General features: G+C 40.7%; 1 protein-coding gene across 1 annotated transcript in view; it reads left to right on the top strand.

The window, feature by feature from the left end:
• The first annotated feature begins 11,585 nt into the window (after window positions 1–11,585).
• Window positions 11,586–25,914, top strand: part of si:dkey-237i9.1 (SEC14-like protein 1) — a 46,888-nt gene continuing 32,559 nt past the window's right edge. The window contains exons 1-2 of the mRNA XM_050043606.1: window positions 11,586–11,953; window positions 13,356–13,445. Of these exons, the coding sequence (XP_049899563.1) occupies window positions 13,383–13,445 (63 nt within the window). The 5' untranslated portion in view covers window positions 11,586–11,953; window positions 13,356–13,382. The remainder of the gene's footprint in view (window positions 11,954–13,355; window positions 13,446–25,914) is intronic.

Below are 25,914 nucleotides of genomic sequence, written 5' to 3'. Positions count from 1 at the left end.
TTTACGCTTGTTCTTGAGAGAATTTACACTGACCTCAGGGTATCCAGTCTTGTTAAGTTTTGTGCGAAAATTGCCAACCTTTGTCCTTAGATAGTGTTTCCATCCCTTATGAACAGGCATGTGTTCCTCTTTCCTTCAAGCATGGATGGGTATGCACCAAGACCTCAGAAACCTCTTCAATTTGGGAATCACTGGGATATGACGTGTATTTGAAGAACTCTTCAGCCATGCCTTCAAGGATGTCCATTCTTAGCTTTGGCGGAGGGATAAAAAGAGTGCCGTTTGCTCTTTGGACCTGAATTTCAGCGAAATATGAAAAACGAGGAACAGTGAAGATTGGAGGCCAAGAACAGGTTCTTGACTCTGGAGTTGGATCTATAATGATAGTGTCTGCACTGCCAAGTGAGTGATCAAAAGACAAACTGTCTCGGTCAAGGGATGGAGAGCTGAGGGGGTTTGTAGCAGTCCCTCCTGAAGTAAGGGATGTAGTGGGTGAAGTTACTGGCGTGCTGGTGCTGCAATGTGGAGGAGTCCCTGGAATGCTGGAGCTAGTTTCTTCACACGAAAAAAAAAAATCACTTTCAGAGTATCCCTGTCCCTAATTTCACTGGTTGATGTAAGATTGATATACGGGTCAATGACGTGATGCTGCTTTTTTTGTGTCGATATGGTTTAGTCAAATTTAAAAGGGTTAAAATTTGAAAATAAATGTATGATCAACTTACAAACTTTAATTTTGTGTGAATCCAGTATAAAATTTCTGCTTTTAATACATTTTGAGAGAATATATTAGAGGATAATGGCAAAAATGTCTAAGTGGTGTAACCATAAAAACTTGCACCAAATAATTAAACTTGCTTAAAAACACTAAAATTTTCAATAAAACACCATATCAACTAGTTTGGCATGATCTTTAAATTATTACTTTTTTATATTCAATAAAAGGTAATGAAATACAATTGTTCTAAATATGAAATTTAATTTGGGGAATCATGAAAGTCAAGTAAACTACATGAAGTGTAACCACCATTTAAGAGGCCGTTTTGTTAATATTGTAAAGAAGGCCATGTGACAGGAAATGGTGTTACAGAGAAGGACCTCTGATGATCACAACTGCTGCATGACAAGGTTAGAATCTCTTAAAATTGATAATAAATTAACATTTTTAGACTCTGGTCAGGTTTGGTAAGTGTACATGTCAAATGGTATGACCCTAGAAAAACATTAATAATTCATAAAAATCATTAAAATGAATATTTACTTTAAAAATTATGTTTGAAATCTTGAGACCAAGGCCATGTGCTTACACAGGTGTCCATGGTAATGCCTGTCAAATTTGATTTTAAAATTAAATGTCAAATAGTGTAACCGGTTACACCATTTGACTCCTATTAAGAGCCTTTCTGTTATAGGCAATTATGTCAAATATAAGCAGTTTATGATAGTAATTTTTATCAGTAGTTTATGATGCTAATTAAAGATGTATTATAAAAAAAAACTACTTTTGATCTTGTACAGTAGCTTTAAAATACCTAAAAATCCAATAATTCATTGAAAGTAGAAATGTTACTCAAACATTAAAATTTCTGTCTGTAAAATACAATTATTTACATTTCTGCTATTTCATTACTAATACATGATACATTCATAGAAAACTAAAGTAATCAAACTAAATAAATAAAATCAATTTTCCCCATTAGATGCCAGTTTCTAGGAGGGCCACCTGACAAGCCCTGAGTGTTTTCTTTTGGCTCCTCCCGCACACTTTTTTTTCTCTTTTAAGTCATCGTTTTTTATATGTGTCAATACTGTATGTATTCTGTTTCTTCTTATTGACATCCTATACTCTTTTTCTTGTGTGCAAATAAAAAAAAACAGAAAAACAAAAAAAAAAGTGGCCCGTCGTAGAGTGCTAATGCAAATGAATGCTAATGAATGCTAATGCTGCAGCAAGGGCCAAATACGTCCTTACGAGTTGTTGTTGTCAGGTGACTTTTTCCCTTATCAGAATTTAAAACACAAAACATGAAACATGAGTTAAATTTTAAAATTAAATGATTGTTGTTAGCAAAGAATTTACAGTAGAAGAAATTAGTTAATTGTTGTCAGATTTTTCTGAACTTCCTCTCTCATCAAATTTTTATCAACCGTATTGACAATAGTAGACCAGTTCACCCTTATGAGTTGTTGTCAGGTGACACAAAACATGAGTTACATTTTAAAATGAAACATGATTGCAAAATGTTTTTTTCAGCAAATAATTTACAGTAGAAGAAATTAGCTCACTGTTGTCAGATTTTCTTTTTTCTGAACTTAAATAACATGAAAAAACACAAGTTCACTTAACCTTGTTGACTGTCATATTTGATTTTCAGTGTCAATTTCTTCACCAAACATCTGTTTGACTGTAGAAGGAACATGGTCAGGCAGTGTATCATATTTTTATGAAAAATACCAGTTACACCAATTGAGACAACCCAGTGTCATTTGGTGTACAGGAAAATAAATGTGGAGTAAAATGTGGAATAAATGTAATCCACTTTTGCAGTGCAACACTGTGTTTTTTAACAAATTTTAAATAATTTGTCAAGCGTTATTTAGAAAAAAAAAGGGGTGTTTTCAGGAAATGTCCTGCTCAGTATTGCCAATTTAAATATAGAAATACTCCAAAAATATCTTATTTGTATTTAATGCTTTTGAAATAAAGATTTTTTTTATAAGTACACTTAAATCTACTGTAGGTGGATAAAATATTTAATATTTATCATTCTTTCGTGGTTAAACCATCTGACATTTTCAGGAGCATTCAGTCTTACTTTTCATAAAAAATGGTGCAAATGTCATTTCAAATGACATAAAACCAACAAAAACACAGAATGTACATTTTAACAAATCTGATGCATGCTTTGAAAACTATTTTTGAAGATATTTCTGAATTGCTCATCTTGCCAACCTTTATTTGTCACTGACCCATATTCATTGGCAAAGTCTGCGTCCTTGTATTGGAGCCTGAACTGCTGTTAAGTCCAAAAACCACAGATCCACAGACACTGGCATCCCTGACATGACAGTAAGTTTTCTGGCGTCATCTTCACCACACGACTCTCAGGTGGACAGGACTCGACATCTTTCACTTGATGTATTCTAGGGACCATGCCATGTTTTAGCTTGCAATGTTTACTACTGATTTTCCACACACCTTACATTCCTACACGCCCATTCACATATTCTACCTAGAAAAGAAAAATAAAAGAACAAGATCAAGATGTAGTTACAGTAACAGAAAACGATGGCTTAGTTAATAGACATCATCATCACTAAATTGAGAGGTTGTCCATACAAGACGTGATCCACTTTGTTGATTTGGCCCTATGATGTAGAATCTGAAAGTAATGGAAACATATTACGTTAGTTTACAACCAGGATGAGAAATAGCCAGCTGCAGAGAGTTGTGTGTGTGCACAACTGTATGATCTCTGTAAGTTAACATTCAATTTACTGTCCTTGAATTTTTTAATGTGGATGCATTGATGAAATTACGATTTAAAGCAATCTTTTTTTTTATCACTTTTTTAAATAGACTTGATACTGTCTTCATTTCTTGTGACACTGTAGGCTATAACGTAATATGACAAAAGGCTATGGCTGGCCAAAATCAAATATCACAATATTTTTTATACCAAATACCTTGATATTTATAATGAGACACTATTGTAGGGATGACTATTGGTGTTTTTACAAAATATTTACACAATGACATTTTTGATGAAGTTAAGTTCATAAAAGTTCATAAAATTACATCACTTTACTGTAATGCAGTCTTAAAAACCAGGAAAAGACAACACTTATGCCTAGGGCTCCCCTTCTTAGAAAAAAAAAGTGATAAAACAATTATTCAAAACAAGTTTATCTCTTATTTTAACAAAACAAACTACAGTTCCCCTCTGGAAATAATAAAGTTAACAAAATTTCCCTTTTGGAGTAAACTAAGTGTAGCAGGCCTTAACGCCTAGAAGGCGCCTTCCCAGCGTCTAGGGGCTGGTGCCTACCTAGGGCCACACTGCCAGCGAAGCGCAGCGCACCGAAATTCTCATGCGAGCCCGTTCACATCAGACGTGCATTTCTCCACGCTGGTCGACAAGCGCTTCTGCTCCCAGCTGTTGTCTCCGTCACATTTGGGGCTGTTTTTCCATCATGGGTATCTCTCTCTGTTTGCGTGTGTGTGCCCCAACCCCCACCCCCTATAGCCGGCCCACTCTGTCTCTGTCTCTGTCTTTCTTTTGTGTGTGTGTGTGTGTGTGTGTGTGTGTGTGTGTGTGTGTGTGTTCATCTCTCTTGCGGTATGTTTAGATACCACTAAACACACACACATATATACACATCGCATTTGTCAAACGGGGTGTTTTATTTTGAAATTATTTGAAGTTATCATACGTCACGAATGACATCACATTACAACTCTGAAAAGTGTATAAATACACCCTCATTCCTGGGACAGAGACAGGTTTCACCCGCGCCATTTCTGGGAAAGGACTGAAGGATTTAACTGCTGCCATATCTGAGAAAACACCTAGCATTAACAAGATGTCTCAGGATAAGGTCCACGCTGATCAGTGTTGTCCTGAGGTGGAAACATCACATTGCCGCTACGTGTCAGAGATTGAAAAGTTGAGACAATCACTGCAGGAATATAAGAACAATGAAAGACTTCTCAATTATCAGATCGAAGACCTGGACACATATGTGCAAGACCTCCAGGAACAAGTCCAGACAGCCAGGGCTGAGACAGACAGGGTGCAGGAAACGCTGAAGTTACAAAACAGGTCACTTCAGCTGAAGTTAAGTGAAATGAGGGACAGAGGTGATACCTATTTCAGAGAGCTAGAGAGGGAGAAACTGACCCTGCAGGACAAACTGAAGAATGCACAGGCGCAAATGCGTAGTATGCAAAGCAGGATAACGCGTCAAAACTTTGACTTAGAAAAACAACAGACAGAGATTGATGATCTGCGGGCAGAAGTTCATTGCTGGCAACAAAATGAGAGAGCCCTCTTGCTGAGCCCTCTTGCTGTTAGGCAGCTACATGGGGAGAACATGCAAGCTGACACGGGGTTCGAGCTACTGGTTCGAGTGCTGCGCACAGTAGGGCTCGAACCAGTAGCCCTCTCGCTGTTAGGCAAGAGGGCTACTGGTTCCAGCCGTACTGTGCGCCGTGCTGGAACCAGTAGCCCTCTCACTGTTAGGCAAGAGGGCTACTGGTTCTAACCCTTCTGTGCGCGGCGCTTGAACCAGTAGCCCTCTTGCCTAACAGTGAGAGGGCTACTGGTTCCAGCGCTGCACACAGTAGGGCTCGAACCAGTAGCAATCTTGCTGTTAGGCAAGAGGGCTACTGGTTCCAGCTTACTGTGCGCAGCTTGCACGTTCTCCCCGCGTCAGCATGGGTTTTCTCCAGGTACTCCGGTTTCCTCCCAAAATACAAAGACATTGTATTATATTACCTGTGTTCTGTTTATTTATTATCTATATTATCTATAAATAGTAGCCTATTATATTATCCCAAAATAGAATATTCAAATAACTATGAAACAAGAAGTTGTGAAATTATTTGACTTGTGTACTGAATGTTTTAGTGGTTGGAAGCCTAGTATGGCACTGTACAACCTTGTACAGTAGTCGTTCTACTGTCGATATGGTATTTATCTCAGATAATCAAAAACGGCGGTCTCAAAATGAGCCAGTTCTAGCATCAGTCTTTAACTCAAGAAAAGTGTCTTGCCATGAGGATTTCATGGACCCATACCCTTCTTGCTGCTGCTGCTCGCCTCCTCCTCCTCCTTAGAAGAAGAAGAACTAAAGCCAGGGCTTTTCATTGAAGCAGGGACAGATACATGATGAAATCCGGGGCGCCAGACCGGAACCGGAATACTTTTCGGTCGCTTTGCAACTTGCGCCAAATATGTGTCCTTGCTCTCCGCTTGCTCTGCGCCCTACCCTGCGGTGGGCGCGGCGAAAATCGCGCTCTGTGTGAAAGCCGTTTTAAAACTAATTTATAGCCTACACCGTAACCTAACGCCGTAGACTGACGTGCACCTAGCGTTGCGGTGACGCAGACCTCTTGTCTGTTTCTGTATACTGTCACCATTTCCCTCAGTGGAAACAAAGCTTGTATTTACTTGTATTTCACAGATAAGAAACAATTAATTGTGAAGACAGTAAAGCCTCCACTAAAATAGCATTATACGTCTTGTGTGTGTGATTTATCTCCACTAAAATAGCATTATACGTCTTGTGTGTGTGATTTATCCGTTAGGAATTTATACGGATTTATCCTGGCTTCATATGAGCAGAGGAAATCTCCGCTCGTCGCTAGGCTAATTTATACAATACCTTATTACTAATACTAATAACCTTAGCGTGTTGTATTTGTTTAGAAAACGTGTTTAGTGTGACAGTTGTTTTGTCGGTGAAAGTTGTAATGGAGTCAAATTATGTGCCGTTACCTTTGTTACATGTTGCTGTTGTCCCTGGTTTTATATGAGAAGAGGAAAAGATCGCTAGACGCTAGGCAAATTTATACAATGTAAAATGCCATAGGCTTGTGCTAATTACGTTAGCATGCTGTATTTGTTTGGAAAACATGTTTAGTATAAGGTGAATCTTGTGAGTTGTAATGGAGCCAAATTGTGTGCCATTACCTTTGTTAAATGTTGCTGTTATCTCTGGATTTATAAGAGGAGAGGGAGAAATCTGTAGTTGCTAGGCTAATTTATACAATGTAAAATGCCATAGGCTTGTGCTAATAATGTTAGCATGCTGTATTTGTTTGGAAAACGTGTTTAGTAGCTATGCGAGTTGTTTTGTCGGTGAAAGTTGTGAGTTGTAACGGAGCCAAATAGTGTGCGGTTACCTTTGTTACATGTTGCTGTTGTCCCTGGTTTTATATGAGAAGAGGGAAAAATCTGTAGTTGCTAGGCTAATTTATACAATGTAAAATGCCATAGGCTTGTGCTAATAATGTTAACATGTTGTATTTGTTTGGAAAACGTGTTTAGTAGCTATGACAGTTGTTTTGTCGGTGAAAGTTGTGAGTTGTAACAGAGCCAAATTGTGTGCCGTTACCTTTGTTACATGTTGCTGTTGTCCCTGGTTTTATATGAGAAGAGGGAAAAATCTGTAGTTGCTAGGCTAATTTATACAATGTAAAATGCCATAGGCTTGTGCTAATTACGTTAGCATGCTGTATTTGTTTGGAAAACATGTTTAGTATAAGGTGAATCTTGTGAGTTGTAATGGAGCTAAATTGTGTGCCATTACCTTTGTTAAATGTTGCTGTTGTCCCTGGATTTATATGAGGAGAGGGAGAAATCTGTAGTTGCTAGGCTAATTTATACAATGTAAAATGCCATAGGCTTGTGCTAAAATGCCATAGGCTTGTGCTAATAATGTTAGCATGCTGTATTTGTTTGGAAAACGTGTTTAGTATAAGACAGTTGTTACGTCAGTGAATCCTGTGAGTTGTAATGGAGCCAAATAGTGTGCCGTTACCTTTGTTACATGTTGCTGTTGTCACTGGTTTTATATGAGAAGAGGGAAAGATCGCTAGTTGCTAGGCTAATTTATACAATGTAAAATGCCATAGGCTTTTGCTAATAATGTTAGCATGTTGTATTTGTGTGGGAAATGTGTCCAGATAAAGACAAGTGTCTGTCTGTCAGTGCTGCGTGAAGCCAATTCGTGTACTTGTGTTTGAGATTGTCTCTATTAAGCCATATTCAATGTGTGTTTAATGTGTGTTTTGAATCAACTAAACTTCACAGCACTTAGCAGAAACCTCCACCGCCATCTAGCATTTTGGAAGTGTAACTGCACAGTGACACAGACACCACCGCAGAAGTAAAGCGAGATATATGGTTGTGCACATAGCCTAAGCTGTTGTGAGCATTTTTACTTGTGCGGTGGTGTGGCTCCAGGTCTGGTGGACCAACCAACATTGTGTAGAGCCACACAACTAGCATGGCCAAAAACATAAATTGGTTTATATGGCATGATGAAATAAAACATGATAATGTGTCCTCCACGGTGCCCATCCAGTGGAAAAAAAAAAAATAGATGGAGAGCACTAATGGGTGCCCTTAAATCAAGAAAACATGATGCAGTGCCCCCTAGGGCACCCTTCCAGTAAAGAAAGTGTAGTAAAGTGCCCTCTAGAGAGTGCCTCTAATGGGTGTCCTTGAATGGAGATAATGTGATGTAATGCCCTCCACTGCCCTAAAATTGAGAAAATATGATGCAGTGCCATTTTGGTTGCCCGACAATGCTGGAAAACATTCTATGCACTTTTACCCTGTCGCATGTAGCTGGTGCACTTTTTAACTTTTTTTTTGTTTTTGCCCCTGCCCCTCAGACAGCCTGAGTCCTCCACTGTCTATAGATGTAGAGTTCTTTAAACAGCAGCCAATCTGAGATCGAGTTACGGAGCCTTAGACAGGGTCTTGACACTGACAATACAGCGGAGAGAGAGAGAGAGACAAAACAGGTAATGTGGTTTCCGGATGATCACTGGATGAATAAAAAGCTTGCGCACAGACATCACTGGATAGTAGTTGAGAGTTGAAACATCAGTGTGATGACAAAGTAGGCTGAGAGTCTTCCTGCCACAGCTTCATTACACAGAAACGTATCGGCTCCAGTTTGTTGTGATAGTGAAAAAGGTGAGGCCTCCCAGCTGCAAAGAACAGCAGAATGCCTTTTGTTTTGGATAATACAAGGTGCAGGTGGGTACAATGTGATGTGTCCTACTACAGATGTGGAGAGAAAATGGAAATATAAGGAGTATATGCTGTCAATAAAACATCAGCTTGTCAAATTAAACCTGTTACCTTTTAAGGCTTAGTAATTGCAATTTGTTGTAAGTGCAGCAATTCACCAGTAGAGGGCGCTGCATATCCATGTTAAATCCTCGCAAGTAATATAGTATCATTTCTTTCCCCATATAAACACAGTATTTCTGTTGTCTGCTCTTGAGTGGTTGATCCAGAGTACGTTATCACAATTTACCACAGACTGTATCTGTAATTAATCTATGCATAATTTTCTATACTTTTGAACCCCCCCAGTAGGCCTCGACTTACATATTGATATTTCCAAAGCACAAGCACACCAAAGACAAGTCTTCCAGAAAGAGAGATGGCAGAGAAATCAGTCACACATGCTTCCCTTGATGATATATAATAATATAAGATTATTTCCCTGTTTTTTTGCCTTTATTGGATTGTTGAGAGTGCAGGTAATGAATACCAAGCTGTATATGAATCCGCGGTGTCACATTATAGTTTTTTCTTTCAGCCCACTGAGGCTTCTGTACACCCCACTTAATGATTACAAATGTTGACATGAACCACTGACCAACACGCAACTTGATGACCTTTTGCAGTGACCTTGATTGATGGATTCTCAATACATCACATACTCTTTAAACACACACTCCAGCCAGACATTACGTGACCATACAATAACTTGTTAATGTAACTGCTGTTGTTTAACATTTGGTGTGGTGGCTGTGCGAACTCAGCTAACCTGGCCTTTGAGACACAATCGCCTTACTGCTATCATCCACTGCCATCGCTGCTAAACCTCTTACATAATTAGGATGTGAGTGTATTTAACTCTGAGAACTAAACAGAAGCTTACAGGCCACACAAGTCCAGACAGAGTTGTGCAACCCTTGTATATGAAACACACAGCAAAATAAGTTTGTACATGCAAATCTAAGTATTTCTGTCCTTGATTGTTAATCAAATACAGAAGGGGTTTTCACTTAATTCCTTTTAATCTTTTATTTTTATTTGTGACAGTTATTATCACACCATGGAAATACTTTCAATGTAACTTTTCACCGTTAGCTATGGTTTAAATTTGAACAACGGCAGAGGTCTTGGGTTTCAGGTGTGAAAACGAGCTGGTTCATATATAGGATCAGCACTTGTTTACAAAGCTCGTTTTACATGTCAGCAACACAGTAACTGTCAGGTTCCAGCATCAGCATTGATTACCTGTGGTGTAAAATGGCTCACACTGTCTCCATTTACACAAGTGTGTTTGGGGGTTTGACGTCTTGCCAAGATCACACACTTTTGAGGGTAGATGAAACCAAAGACACTCCCCCGGAAAAGACACACCACTTTCTATCATTCTAAACAGCTGAAGAAAAGAGACTTTGGTGTCACCATTACTTAACATAATCTTATCTGTGATTAAAGTAAAATTTACACTGATTTTACACATTTACATATGTTTGCCAGTCATTTAGATTTGGACACAGCTAATTTTTTTAACAGAAACCTGAGTTACAAATTGCAGGTGTGTAGATTTTAAGACGAGGGCATCTATAAAGCAGGGATTGTCTAACAAAAGCTGGTTGCAACATGGGAAATGTTAGATTTGGCTTTTTTGAAGCTTGCCCTGTATGAGAAGCTTCAATTCCTAATATCTTAGCCTCTGGTGCTTCTATTTGGACCATTCTTTTTTAAAATGGTTTCTCTTGCAAGTCTCCCAACTTTATGAAAGCACAAGACTAAGTCGCTGGAATGCCCCTTAAAGTAAATAACTTAAAGGGATAGTTTAGATTTTTTGAAGTGTGAATTGTATGGGGTACTTATCCATAGCCAGTGTGTTACCCACAGTAGATGTCAGTCCCCAGTTTGGAGAAGCAGGCAAGAGTCTGTCGCAGAAGCTAAGCAATGAATTGCTGTGGAGGGCTCAGCCACAAAAAGGTATTTGGGCCACCTAAAACAAGTCCCACCTAAAAAAAAACTAATACCAGTTTAAGTGCACGCTATATGTAAAATATTTTCATTGCTTTACCTCTCCATCAACAGCCCGTTCTGACAGGAAAGCACTTAACGTCTTTATAGTTTCCCATCTATGCTTTTGTCAAAGCCACCAGACTCCACTGACAAAAACAGCCATTTTAGCTCACTGATGGCAGGAGCTGCTGGTCTACCACTGCCTTGATCAATGGTTTGTTTGTGTTATTGTATGACTTTAGTGAATCCAAACTCAGCCTTTTAAATACAAAATCATACAATAACACAAACAAAATAAGATAAGTAGCCTACCCCATACAACCCCACTTCAAAATATATAAACTCTAACTCTTAGTAATCTCCCACCTGCTAAAGCTCGAAGTAGCCTGATATGTTGTGGTGTGTATTCTGTATAGTTCAATGTCACTCTCAATAATGTCCCCTTGATGACAGTAAAGATGTAGGCCTAGTCCATGCATGCATCTGTGGTCTGAAAACCTGATATTAATCTTGATTAATCTTGGTTGCGAAATGAAACTAAACTACAAATACATTGTGCACATCAGTTATCACTATAGCGCAAATCAGCAAACTCTCTGCAATAAAATAATAACGCCGTGACTTGCGGAGTAGGTTACATTTAATTTTGACGACTTGCTTGGAACATCGGCGTCTGTCCTCTGGTATCCGTCCCTTGAGCAAGTGTAGTCAGCTGAGAGCGACACAGTTGCTCTGAGAGCTGGAAAAAAACTGAGCTCAGAAAACGGGGAGGAGCGACGGTATCGAGAGAGGAGGAGAGGACCGAGAGACATACTGTCCTCCTGCCGACACTTCATAGACACAGCCGTATATCAACACGGGACTGTTGAGGATATTTAGTCTATCGCTTTTACTATGCCCGTCAGTGTCGGGCTGTGAGGAGGACTTGTCCCAGGGTTAGCTTCCTAGCTACTTACTCCGGCTACATGGCCAGCTAGCACAGTAAAGCTAACCACCGTTAGCTTCTGGCTTATTCTCATCACCCAGACCCGGCGAAGTGAAGAGCCGAGGAGGGGAATGGCAAGAGTTTGCTCGGAAAGCCCTTTCAGAAGAAACAACGACTAACCAGACTAAACCAGCCCAGATTTCTCCAGTTTTTTAAATCAGCGGTAAGCACCATTCATGAGATGTGTGTGTCAAGTTGACAGCGATTTAAGATAAGTTAGCGCTAGCTTGCGGGCTAGTCTCAATTAGCTAGCACTGGTTATGTAAGCTAACGTTAACAAGTCGGCGTGGCAAATGTTGTTAACCATTATCAAGGTGGCTGTGTTAAAAAGCAGTATAGGCGCCTGAGTTTCATTTTTCATTTTTAGCTAAAATCACAATGTGTGGATATTTAACCTTTGTTTATTTCAGGTGTGTTTGGGATACAACTGTTAACGATACAGCCGATTCCTGTTTACGTGTTTGACTGTGTGTCACTTGAAATCTCTTAATGAACACCTCAGTAATTGTCTTGTTTTGACGTGTCTTTGAAGTTGCTGACAGATCCTGAAGCATGACGGTAATTATGTATTGCTGTAGCAACTGTTAGACGTAGATGACCGCTGAGGTTTATATTCAGTTAGTACCAGCCTGGTTATTATTAGTCTCCCTGCCCTGATCCTTCTGTAAGAAGTGCTGGGGCTTAAGCTCACACCCCTGCTCGCAGCCATGTTCCCATCACTGCATTGCAGGAGTTACAGACATGTATCAGCATGCTGAACAACACAGAACATGAAGTTCAAGCCACACTTTGCACTTCCTTTAAACTGCCTGGAGTAAGCAGAATATTTGTCTTTACACCAGTCTGTTTAGTTGTCAGTGAAGCATATGTGCATTGGACTTTTAGCTATAATGTTCAAGTGACTAGAATATTTATTTTAAACAATATTTTTTATATTGTTTTTACTCTCAGTCTCATTCTTCCTAAATTCTCCAGCATGTGGGATGTGCTGTTAACATTATAAAGAATGAGCAGCACCTGTCTTTTTTATCATTATGTAGAGTGCTGTTGTTGTTGTTGTTGTTGTGATGGTGGTGTAGATGTGACCCAAGCTTCTGAGGAGGCAGTAGATGGACCTAGCTTGGTCATAATCCCAGTAGTTTGCAGCATAAATCCATTGCGGTGGTACAGTCTCTGTTTGATAAATGAGTGGGACATGCTGCATCCATTGATCAGTGACATCTTGGTCACGGTTCAGGAGAGCTCCCTTCTGCAGCCCATCACTACATGGTTTTCTTTTTCTTAGGGCTGCTTGCCAACACACAAAAGCAAGTACACACAAGCACATGGCATCATTCAAGCAGTAAGCTAAAACACACCTTTACTTAATTACACGCTGAGTCACCAGTTGTAGAGCCAGATGCAGCTATAATGCTGAATTTTTGGCACTCAGTCAGCACACAGTTATTGTGAAGATGCCAGCAGTGAACGAAATGATGCCTTACATCTCATCTTATCTTTCTTTCACAAATGCATGTGATCATAGCTTGTCCTTTCCTGTCTGATTTGTTCTTATTTCTGTTCAGGTTGTTGGTGTTACTATAATCCCCACCATGGTGCAGAAGTACCAGTCACCTGTGCGGGTGTATAAGCATCCCTTTGAGCTGGTGATGGCGGTAAGTGTCTTTACCTGTATTTGCAGTCCACTCTGTCTACATGAATATTGCATGCCATAGATGCAGAGTTATGTAATGCTTGCGCGTGGGCACTTCAGAGGTCACCCTCAGAAGGTAGTCATTGAATTAAACACCTTGCATGTGTTTGGCTCATGGATTCAAAATGGTATTGTTAAAGGAAAACTGCATGGTGTGCAGTTAACTTTATGTTCCCACATCACCATTCTAATCCATGCCTGGTTCGAGTTAGGTGTTGGTGAGCTGCACTGGCAAGAGTGGCGTCTGATAAGCAGTGACAACATGAACTTCACAGCTAATATCTCAGATTAAAGATGCAGATTTGGGGCTCTCTGAGTTGCTTGCAGTGTGAACACTAGCAGCAGCCTAAAACAGGAGAGTGATTATCTAGCCGGAATGATAACTGTGTCAGTCAAGAGGTTATCCCTATGCGGCACACAGCACACATGTCACGTGGGTTCCCTACTCTGTTGGGCTTCCTGCCATCTCAAGGTTTAAGATCTGTTCATTGTTCACTGAGGTGTGGAACTGTTGTGGTGCTCTACGCTCAGCATCTGAGTATATGACACTGCTGTGCTGTTTTGTCAAACAGAGGTTCCACCTCAGATTTGGTGTAAAAAATTCAGTGCCTTGCATGGCTTTTAGCGTCTGCCTTGCTGCGTGTTGTTGTTTCAAGCATGAGATCCTATATTGAGGGCAGAGAGAGAGACTGGATTTGCACGTCCCTCTCTTTTCTTTTTGCTCTTTTTTAAAATGCTTTCTCAGAGGCATTCCTAGTGCCATCTATGCTTTCTCTCCCTGAATTTTGGAACTTGTGTTAGTTAGTTGGTAGTTGTATAGTTTGCCATGCAAAGCTGATAATCAGTCTTTTACTCCAGTGCTGTTGGACAGGGAATGGGTGGAGAGTTCACTGGCTAAATGCTCCAGCAGCCAGCAAATAGAAAACACTAACTGAAGCCCCTTTTGCACATGCACTGCAAATCCGAAATAATGTATACATTACCTGTAGGAGCTGTATGTGAGAATGCAAACATACGAATAGGTTAGATTTGATATTAAACAGTCTGTCCTTTGCCAGCTCCTATGTCCGATTGAGCTCATGTGTGAATTGAGTAGGGTAGTGTTCGGAGACTTAACTGCAAGTGACTCGGCATGTGGATGACTTTTTAAAAAAATTTTTTAATGGAAAACCAGAAGAAAACGAACATCTGCAGGTGAAGAAGAAGGGTCATTGACACAAAGATGGAAGCTAGATTGCCTAAAGCCCCTGACACACCAAGCCAACAGTCAGCTGTTGGTCAATGTTGGGCCGCCGGTCAGAGTCTGTTGCCCTTGTCAGTGCAGTGTGTCCCACACCATAGCCCCTCACTGGCCCCTATCTACTTTTTTTGGTGGATCCAGCGTGTTGAATTGGTGTCTGCAACGCGGAGCCTGTCGGTGAATGAAGTCACTCTGATTGGCAATACAGCTCAGAGCTCAGAAGAGAAGTGGAAGTAATGAAAGTAAACAAAGAGCTAAAGTCAAGAGGGAGTGAGACCAAAACAAACTTGTTACATAAGGTCAGATTATTTTCCTTTAGCCATTGAGCACTTAAGCAGAAATGTTTCCTGATGGTTTGTGTCATGGTTCAGTGGTGCATGGTAAATATACTCTGTTCTCTCAACATTAGATTGTGTTGTTCATGTGCAAACTGTCTATCTAGCATCAAGACTGTCTTTTGGTTTCCCTTTCTGAATGACGAATACAGAGTACCGCTGTCTGCTGGTGTGGAGATTTATTTCCTCTCACAGCGCAAAATGTTGTGCTGGTTGGCCATCAGCTGTAGTCTTTGAGGTGTGTTCACATGCAACTTGACATAACAGCCAGCTTTCGTTGCTGCTAGTTCTCTGAAATCAGTTTGGTGTGTCTGGGCCTTAACTGGAGAGACAACTTCTGTCGGTAAGGGCAGACGCCAAAATCGTCAGACAAAGTCAAAGAACAGCAAGACACTCTGTTTATGACCAAATCAAAAACAGTCAACAGGACTGTGTTGTAATCCGCCTTCACATCCTGCCTCCTTCACGCTCTACTCAGGCGCCACCCCTCGCCTAAACCAAACCGAGTATTTCCAGTGACAGGGTAACTTTCGACAATGTCTGGACCTGGTTCTGTGAACATTGTCCATATTATCATATGAGAAAACAGCTTGATTGAATTTTGGAAGACAATGAGAGAATAGATTTTCTGCATATTTTGACACTATATTTCTTTTAACTGAGATGAGTTTTCTTTTTACAATGTAAGAGAAAATAATAACATGCTACACCATGAACTATAATGTCACAGTGGATGGATGGTTTACTCAGCAATGTTTTGACCTCAGCTGCTGTTTGTCAGTAATGTGGTGTTAGTGCACGCCTGCAGAGTCCTGGCCTGATTATACAACTGTTAATTTCAGCCGAGCAGTCAAACTAATCAAAGATGCTTTAAGTTGTGAATGACTTCCTTTTAAAGAACTGTCATGTGTTTTTAGCCCGCCAAGTGCAGGACATGGACTGTTTTTCTTTAAATGGAAATCAGCTTTCTACACCAGCAAGAGCGAGGATGCAGGAAGACTAAATCTCCTTAGCACAGGCTGGATTGAGCACTGGGCAAACAGATGGCTATAAATAGAGGGCTGGTACCTACACCTGGGTCTAAGCATGCAGCCGAAGGGGGGAATAGTAATGATGGCAAAGCAGAGCTATATGATTTGTAAGCTGGAGATGACCCACCTTGTGGGCTTTTTGTAATGTGACAGGCTTACTTTTTGCAAAAACTAATTGAGTAGCCCTGGGTGTATTTAAATTAGGGCAGCAACGGGTAAGGTGGATGTTAAAAGTTGGGATACAGAAAAAACGTTTGTGTTGTATGATATGATGGTAAGACACAAGCAATGTGGTCAGAGTCTGTAATGAAGTTTTGATTTAAATGTCTAAAATGTTCAGTTCAGTCAGTTTGAAGCTGAGTTTTGTGCATTTGGATTCTTTTCCTTTCTTGTGACTTTTCTATGCAGTGAGTGTTTTTGCAGACACTGCAGAGCAGACTTAATGGTGCGTCACAACACTTGCTGGTTCTTTTCATCAAAAACCTAGTGAAGTCTCTCCCCTCTCACTTCCTCTATAGCAGGTCTGTCACCATTGCACCACAGTAGTGTAACAACGTCCTGCATTTGTGGGAAACCATTACAAAGTGTACTGCTCATCCAATCTGTCAAAAATAATCACCTTCTTTAGGGATGCACCGATCAGGCCTTTTCAGTTCCGATACCAGTACCTGGGCTTTGGGTATCTGCTGATACAGAGCACGGATCTGATAGCAGTTTTTAATGAATATAGTAAGCTGTATGCATCACTGTGAGGAAGTGGCTGGTATCACTCCAGTGCACAAGGCAACATAAGGCTTGACCTAAATATTGCTTTCCTAATTTTCTAAAACAAAATGTAACAAATAAACACTTAAATATGAATTCATCAAAATTCAAAAAGTGACAGAGATTGTGACGTATGCTTGGGTATGACTCTGTCACGCCCAAGTTGACCATGTTCCAGTATAACAAGTTGGTAAAGCAAGACGTTGTTAGCAATAACAACTCTAGCCAGGTTAGCAATATTAGTTGGTCACAATGCATTATGCTGTATTTTGTGTATACAAACACCTTAGCAACATGTCCACAGAGGTTGGACAATACCGTGTGTATGACTGTTTATATGAGACACAAATAAGACAGAAGTGCTAATATACAGTACATTACTACAGCTTTCACTACTGTTGATGTGTGGAATAGCCATTTTGGATTTTGAGGTCATGGTTTGTTAGGCTTTTTTGACTTTCCGAGTTGGAAATCTGACTTCAGGGGGCGTTCCAGTTGAAATTTCTGACTGGGGCCTTGGAAATTCCGACACTAAAGTGCAAATGGAATGCACCATTACTTCTGTGGTTTCTGGCTTTGAGAGAGGGTAGCTCATGTTAACAAATACTGATTGCACTTTCCAAGGCCATGGAAATAACATATTGGGATTCTTAATGTAGGGGGCGTTCCCCTTTAATGTCAAGACTACTTTCAATTTTCAGTGTGTATAAGGTGTACATATTATGCAGCCAGGCCTGAGAATTATGTAGAATAGTTCCCAATAATATGCACATTACTATATAAGGTCATAGCTTAGTTCAACCTTGTTATTCTTTCCTCCGATTCCTTTGTCAGAGGCTTCTGAAATATTTGCCAGTAATGGCTTCTGCCTTCTGTCTGTTGGGGGATTATATTTGACATTTTGCTTTGAGGAATTTGGTGTTCTCTCTCCACTTGACTCTGTTGTTTGGATACTGCCAGTTCTTTGAAATACTCATTTATTCTTCTGAGGGTAAAGACCAAGGCTCTACACTCCTTCGTTAAAGCCTTTAAATGCATTCTTTTAGTTTAGATGGGATTCAGCCTGGAGGAGCAACACTGCTCATGACAGGTGCTATCAAAGTATTTCCACCTCTGGCTCACACTGCTGTGGCTGGAGCGTACTCTTGCATAAGTCATGCTTGGATCTCAGATGCCCTTCAGCTGTTTTTGTTCTGCAGCGGTTACTGTACCCCACTCTGAACATGTTATTCTCACTATTCCAAATGTTGACAACTTTTTGGCAGAGTTGACACTCTGTCTGTCTGATCTGCAGTCTGTATTTTTAACTTCAGCAATTATGACATTACTAGAATTTACTTTAATGGCAATCAAGTTTATTCTTAGGAATGAAGTTACCCATGTGTACGTCAAAATGGAAATAATAAAACAACAACTAACTGTCAGCAATCTTGAGTCATTGGGTGGTGTTGCTTTACCTGTTTTGATTTCGGCTTGTGCTTCAGGGCTTTACATTTGAACTTGACAGGACTAGATGTGACACTTAATTAAAAATTCTGCTGTAATGTTTCACTAAGTGATATATTGCAGAGAAGCCTGATGTTGAGGATTGCGTGTCACTTTAGGGCCCAGCTGAAAGGACTGACTAGATTGGAATAGTGCCAAAGTGAAACATACTCCACAGTCCCCTCAGCATGTACCCCAATAGGAAACCCTAAACTTCCTTTGCAGATACAGGTAACTGGGGTGATGATCTTAAAAGGATGAGACGGTGGCTATGTACCAACAACAGCTGACTGGGTTTGTTTGAGCTTGCCAAAATCACACTGACCTTGATAGCCTTTGTATCATTTGACAAACTTGATTGTTTTTTTTTCCTTTTGGAAGGGCTTAAAGTAGAGTATCACTGAATAAAGGAAGTACAGCAGCAATTTAAAAAAAACAAAAAACACCACCAGCTACAGCGGTCCCTTGAGTTTACTGCTGCATCTCAATAACAGGAAATGTAGTCGGTGGTGTTGCTGCTATTATCGCAGCAGTCCAGTCTCAGAGCCTCTAGTCTATCCTCAGGGAGTCACATAAGAATGTGAAATGCACAACACAATACCCCTCTTGCTGTTGTTTCGAGCATGAAGGGACAGTTGCCTCTGGAACACATCCACAGATGAAGAATGACTTCAGTAGCCACAAGGGGAATATAAAAACGGGCTTACCCTGGAATAGTAAATGACTGCTAACTTGATGCTGTCTGTTATAGTTGAGTTTAAAAGACAATAACTTGATTTTAAGTCCCTCAATTCCCAGATTAGTATGCATGCTGCAGAGAGAGGTAATTAAATGAGTCGTAGCCTAACCTGCTCCATGGTAACGTATGGGCCTAATCCACAAGGACAAAGTGCTTTGCTTCTGCCCCTGCCCTAGTAGAGTTTCTATAGGGGAAAGGACAGGATGTGCCATGCTAGTATAATGCCTGCTGGGCTTGTTGGCACCATCAACAAGGGGATGTTTCCTTCTTAGTGACTAAATCCTCTTTATCAGTGGCAGCACCACAAACAAATACATATACTTTAGATGCTAAATGTAAGCATGTGTGTCTTTAGTTAGTTAAACCTTGAAATGCTGAAAAACTCAAAAGCATTACAGTTGTAAAGTTTAGTCTGGAGAACAACAAAGGAATTGGCTATAAGATAAGGAAACAGAGCAGGAATAAATCAACTAACAGAAATAGCATTAGAGGATTGACAAAAGAGAGGAGAATGAAAGGGAGAGGCAGAGTGACCCAGACTGTGTTAGCCACTTATTAGGCTGAGCTCTGCTCAATACAGTGGCCTTCGGGTAACATACGTGCAACTTCACATTCTTCGAATTTCAGCATTTCCCTTTCTGCGGGGCCTATGTGCTCTGTTGAAGTCAGGTGACATCGAAGATTGGAAGGGTGTGTTGCACGCACCGTCTCCTCAGACATACTGGAAGCTGTTGTTGTTCTCTAGAACAAGTTGTTACCAAAGGCTCATTAATGAAGCCCTTGGTGTATTACTGAAAATGATTGTTTCCTATAATCCAGGTTGCATGAGCTGCTCTGTCACAGCTCAGTTATTGTGTATATGAGGTGTTTTGGCTGGTGAAAGAAACAGGACCAGTAGCAGAACACAATTAATTTTTTGAACAAAAACCTTGGCCAGCCTTATCAGATTGTAATGACTCCTCATCACATGGACACCTATGATAGTTGGAAAGTACCTTATTTTTTAAGTGCTGTTACTGTGTTTAACTGCACCACTAGCTTTGTGTCAATTCATGGGTCACATAAATACCAGTTCTGCATTAGAATTTTGTCGCAAGTCTTATGTTTATACTGCTCTGATCTACACTTAAAGTTCTGTCTCTCAAAAACAGTTTCATGTCAAGCTAATTTGACTACACAACTTTCCAAGTTGTCAGATTGCTGTACTGCTCACATGAGACAACTTGCTGTTGTGTAATCAGTAGTAGTGAAGTCATTGTGGCTTTTACATTACATGACTAAGGGGGGGTCAAACACTACAAGATCTTTCACCAGGAGGAATCCCTGACATGTGATGTGTGGTCAAATAGTGACAAAGCAGCATTAGGCAAATAATTGCATCTAAGAAACACTGTGCAATAGTCCACCTTCCACCTTTTCTTCCCTCTCTCTGTCACTGTCTCTCTCTCTCCCTCTTAAACACACACACACACAGCGCTGCGTTTCTGTTATTAACATGTGTCTTCCGCTCTCAGGTATATCTGGGGAGCGCCTGAGATGCATCTGAGCTTTCAGTTCATGTCTTTAATCACTCAACACATAACACTTGAGTACCTATTTGAAAGTGCTGAGCCAGTGTTGGTTTGCCTCTGATTTGGTGCTTTTGTTAAGGAACTCTGAGGTCGAGTTGTGTGATTAAGGCATAAGGAAATGTTTTAAAGTCAATCTGAGCTCCCATCATGCAAAACGGAAATAAGAACATGTAAATCAAGGAAGTGCATGCGTCCAGTAGATCCATATCCCTGTCTGTTTTGCCTGTCCATTGGTTAGATAACAGATAAAATCCAGCTGTTTTAAGCTCATGTAACCAGGTTTGAGTTTTGAGTAGAGAACATTTTTGCTGCTGCACTTGGGAGCTCTGATCTGTACAGTCCACTAATCCTGTCTTCTTTTGCACCATGAACTACTTGGAGCTTCTTGTTCCTGCTCTAACTGTCTATATGTGGGTCATCCCTCGCATGTATTTCCAAGTGTTGAACTGCCAACACATTGTTTTGTGCCTTGTCTGCAGCCGAGCCACTGTTTCAGAACTTGGCTCATCCTTCTGTCTCCCTTGTCTCTGTCTAGCCTGGCTAAGCACAGAGTGACCCTGCCAGGGTGACATCCTGTCCCACCATGTCCTGACCCACTTATGGCCAGGTCTGTCTGGTTAAGGCTTTTGCAACCCAATTCTATGGCACAGCAGCATTACTCTGTTGTTTTAATCCAACTCTGAGCTGCTGGCTTGTCTGTTGCTTATATCGCCTTATGGTCTCCTGTCTATAGGCATTAACTTATACTTATTCACCTTCATGTTGGCCTTGCCTGAACAGAGAAATATGGTCATTTTATTCACACAATCTTTTCTGTCATGGCACTGTGGTCTGCTAAAACAGAAAGCACAGACAAGTAGAATGAAAGCTGATTACACTTCATACTAGTTATTCAGACAGAGCTCCTCATCGGATATTTAATATCAAAAAGGAAATTTAGTGTGCCTGCTCCAGTGAAATGTTTGCTGATTTTAGCTTTTCGCAGCATTGCACCTGTCTCTTGTGATTCAGAGAATTTCCATCCACTCTTCTGAATGAATCTGAGCTTGCCTGCAGTGTCTAATTCACTTACTCAGCGAGGTGCTGTTTGCCAAAAACAATGAAGAGTTATGGCCTGCATTGGGGAGGGCAGCTTATCTCTCTGCGTGCTGCTTCAAACAGCATTAATAAAGGACTGTACCAGCACCACGTGACTCCGGAAGCCTATGAGAAAATTCTGGAGCTGATTTCATTCAGCGATCGCCAGGACACTCATTCACCCTCATTCCTGCTGCAAGGTCGAGATGCTGCCCCAACAGCTCCCCTCCCCCACCCTGCTTCGCTCTGCTAGACACAGATGAATGTGTACGCACATACTTTCACTGACAATGACCCTGTATTTTAAATTGCAACCATGCTGCTACAGTGTAGCAGTGGAAAGTGACTCAATCTGTGCGGCAGCTATGTGACGTTATACAGTATACTGCGACAGTATTTTCTGGTTTGTGTATGCTTGCTGCCATGTTTTTCTTTTAATGTGGGGTTTTCTTTTAGGACTGATTTCTCGATTTCAGCTTGAGTTTGTAAAATGTATAGAAAGAATAGGTATGTCTTTTTTGAGTCTTACTAAAGGCAAAACATCCAAAAGAGTGTTTTTACCCAAATGGTAACTCTACCTTTTGTGAGACAGGACTACTCTGCTGTCACAGTTTTGATACAATACAGTGTGAATGGTAGGCGACAAACAGCCCACATACAGCTTTGTTGTCCTTCCCTCTCATATGTCTTTGTTTTCCTCTCAGCTTTGTATGCATTCTCACATACATCCCCTACTCACACATAGAGCAGTCCCCTAAAGAGTAGTGATCAGAAATCCCCAGTAATGCCGTCCCCCTTCTTCCCTCAGTTGTCATCATGTTCACTTTATCCCCTTTTATATTGCCTCGACAAGGTGGGAATTTCAGGGGTGCCCAGTGGGTAGAGCAGGTACAAATGCTGTGTCCTTGCTGCTGGGGCCACGGGTTAAATTCTGACCTGCAGCCCTTTACTGCGTGTCGTCCCCTCTCTCTCTCTCCTCCCTTCACACTTGATATACTGTCCTATAGGGCTGCACGATATTGGAAAAAACTGACATTGCGATTGTTTTTTTTGCAATATATATTGCAATATTAAAAAATACAAGAATTTTCACCAGATGACACACACACACACACACACAGACACACACACAGGTGAGCACACCGCATTTTCCTGACTGAACCCGACCCGAGAACGAGACAATTATAACCGAGCCCGGCCCAAACCTGCAGCATGGCACTAATGGAGCAGAGCCTGTGTTGTGTTCAGCCGTTGTCATGTAAATAACAAATTCCAGCACTTAAATAGGCCATAGCACAACACAGCAGCATGTCAAGTGGGCCAACCCCGAGCAAAATTTTTGATTTGTTATCCAACCCCGCAGCCCCCAGCTCTCCCTCTTTCATGTCACTCATTTTCAGTGTGCGACTGCAGCGTGTGCATGAGAGGGGGAGTGGCTGCTGAGTGCTCAGAGACGGAGAGACGGAGAGAGAGAGAGAGGCGAGCGGAGCGGAACAAGAAGCTTTCTTCAGAGCTGCTTTTCTGAAGCAAAACAAAAGTTTACATGTTCTAAAAAAAGAGAAAACATTGCATGTCCTGCGATGTGACTATTGCACATCAACATGTTATGCGTACGACCCACCATGGGAGATATAAAAAGTAGCCGAGAGCGGTTAGCATCTAACTAAAAAAAAAAAAGAACAGTAGCCAAAAATGTACAAAAATGTACACTGTAGATTGGGAAAACACATGCCCCCAAACACCCGCCACGCCTCTTTTGATTCTGCGATGCCGACATTTAAAATCAATCAACTCAATCAATCAAAGTTTAAAATCACACACTGGAGAGGAATGATGCTGATGTTGTTGTTGGTTTTTTTTTGTAAAAATGCAAAGGTGGCATGAAGAAGGGACTTGGCAGCAGCCCTTTAGCATGATCTCAGTGTAAAAAGGGCTTTCATTATGTCAACCTTTCCTATAAAGAATAAGATGCTCAAGAATCTCCACATTTATGAAAACATTCAGTAATCCCCATTTCCACTGCACAAAAAACCCCCACTGGCACCAGGCTTTTGTATTTAATGGGAAAAGTTCTAATTGGCATTCACACCTGGGACAAATGACGTCGTAGTAGTCACAGGTGTTTTTTAGCTCAGGCTCCAGTTGGCTCTGATCAGCAGTGATGGAAATACAACACCTGGGTGGATGCGGTAATTTTAGCTCCTTTACCAGTGCAATGCAATGACGGGTTGCCACAAAATACCATCCGTCTTGGCCCAAGCAGCGCTCAGACATCTTTCAAAATTTAGTTTGCACCAAATTTAAAAGAGATTGAACAAGCAAGACATAAAAAAGAAGTAACCATTTTAACATTTTTACTGGCCTCCACGCTGCTCTCTACTGTTTACTAGCCTGACTTCTAGCCCGTTTGTGACGTCAAACTTGACACACCTTGAAACACACCATTACAGGTTGTTCCAGAGTTTAAAAACCCACATACACATGCTGATTTTGTTTGAAAAGGAGTATAAAAGGTTCATCACAGTTAATAGAATAATTGGATGTTTTCATAGTGTTGGCAGAATGAGCAGTGAATGTGCTTTGCCAGCACATCTCCTTCTCTTACTGTAAAGCAGGATATCAATAATGCTGCAGTTTCCTGTAACCTCGTTGCTTATGAGAAATTCTCATACTGCAGTGGTTTGGTCCTGTGTGAAGAACAGTCAGGGTGATGAGTAGGGCGGCACAGTCAGGAACAGAGTTGATCATCTTGAATGTTTAAAGGGATAATGTGTTCACATTATGATCTCTGTAACTATGCATTTATTTCTGTTTTCCCTTTTAGTATTTGTGGTTGTAGAGGACATTAGACATGCCAGACACATTAATTTAGAGAGGCACCATCTACAGAAAAGGTGTAATTGATACTATTATTTCAAATTAAGGTCTCTGTGGAGTGCCAAAGTGATGGACACATCCTTTTAAATGCCCAGTCACACTCTTCTGAAACCAGCTACATTTGCAGGATATTAAACTTTTTGGGGGCATATTTCATATTTGAGCCTGTTCCATTTCATATCAGGATGTTTGTTTGGCTTATGTTCTTTTTGAAACTAGAATTTAGTTAAACCCTTCCTTGACACATGTTGTCCTTTGTAAGTTAGTCTTGTATTGTTTGTTCCGTTAATGTCAGTAGTGTCAGTTAAAAGTGTCTTAAAACTGAACCAAAATAGATTTTGTAAGGCTTAATATCCAATGAGCAGATTCCATACTGGATTCAGATTTAGTAAAATGCCATGGAATCCCACAGAAATGTGGTCTTAATCATTCACTCTGTGTTGTCATCTCTCTCAGCAGTTCCTCTATATATTTCTAATGAGCCGACAGTTCAAGCTTACTTTGATAGGGAAATATCTCAATCGGCCTTTCACCAACAAAATGTATATAGTTCAGCATGTCTTGTTCTTAGTGTGATGACTTTTTAATAGCTGACAGATGGCCATCCTGCTGCTTTCTATTCCCTGGTGCACACATATATCTAGTCATGCTTGCCTAACCTAGCACTGCAGTTTAGCATATTGCACGGCCCACCAAATATTTAGGACTTTACGTTTATATAAGGTCTATATATTGGCAGATTGTCCCCCTCCTCTCTCCAAGTTGGTAGTTCCAGGCATTTCTGCAATTACAATGTACACTGTAGCAGTGAGATCACTGGAAGGAGATAAGTGGGTGGTATGGCATGCAGAGACCAAACTCTCTATTGTTGCTTCCGTTCAATCAGGAGCTTGTTCCCTCTCCTACCCTACATCCAGTCTACACCTAAGCTCAGATGCATTCAGACCTGCTGGGCGGAAATTTTGCATATTGCCTTTCTTTCGTCAGTGCTGTGATTACCCTTGATCTGCCATGGTGAATCTGTTCTGTCACACTGACACACATCCTCATTTCTCTCTTTAGATGTAACAGCAGCTTAAAACATTTAAACCTGTTAAAGTACAGCAAGTATTATGTTAAGCACTCAGTGAATTAGTGTTTGTGCTCTACTATATCAACACTGGAGGCTGTGTCCATAGCATCCCTCCAGTGTTGGAGTGGAAAACTGTGAAACAGGTTGGCCCAGCCATGGAGAACAGGGACACGGAGGCTCTTGATACATTACACGATCTTTTCCCAGGAGTGGTTTCACCTACTTCTGCTCACAAGAGC

This window comes from Epinephelus moara, chromosome 5 (assembly GCF_006386435.1).
Source record: "Epinephelus moara isolate mb chromosome 5, YSFRI_EMoa_1.0, whole genome shotgun sequence".
Lineage (NCBI taxonomy): Eukaryota > Metazoa > Chordata > Actinopteri > Perciformes > Serranidae > Epinephelus > Epinephelus moara.
Note: the sequence above shows the minus strand (reverse complement) of the source record. Positions and strands in the feature narration are given on the sequence as shown.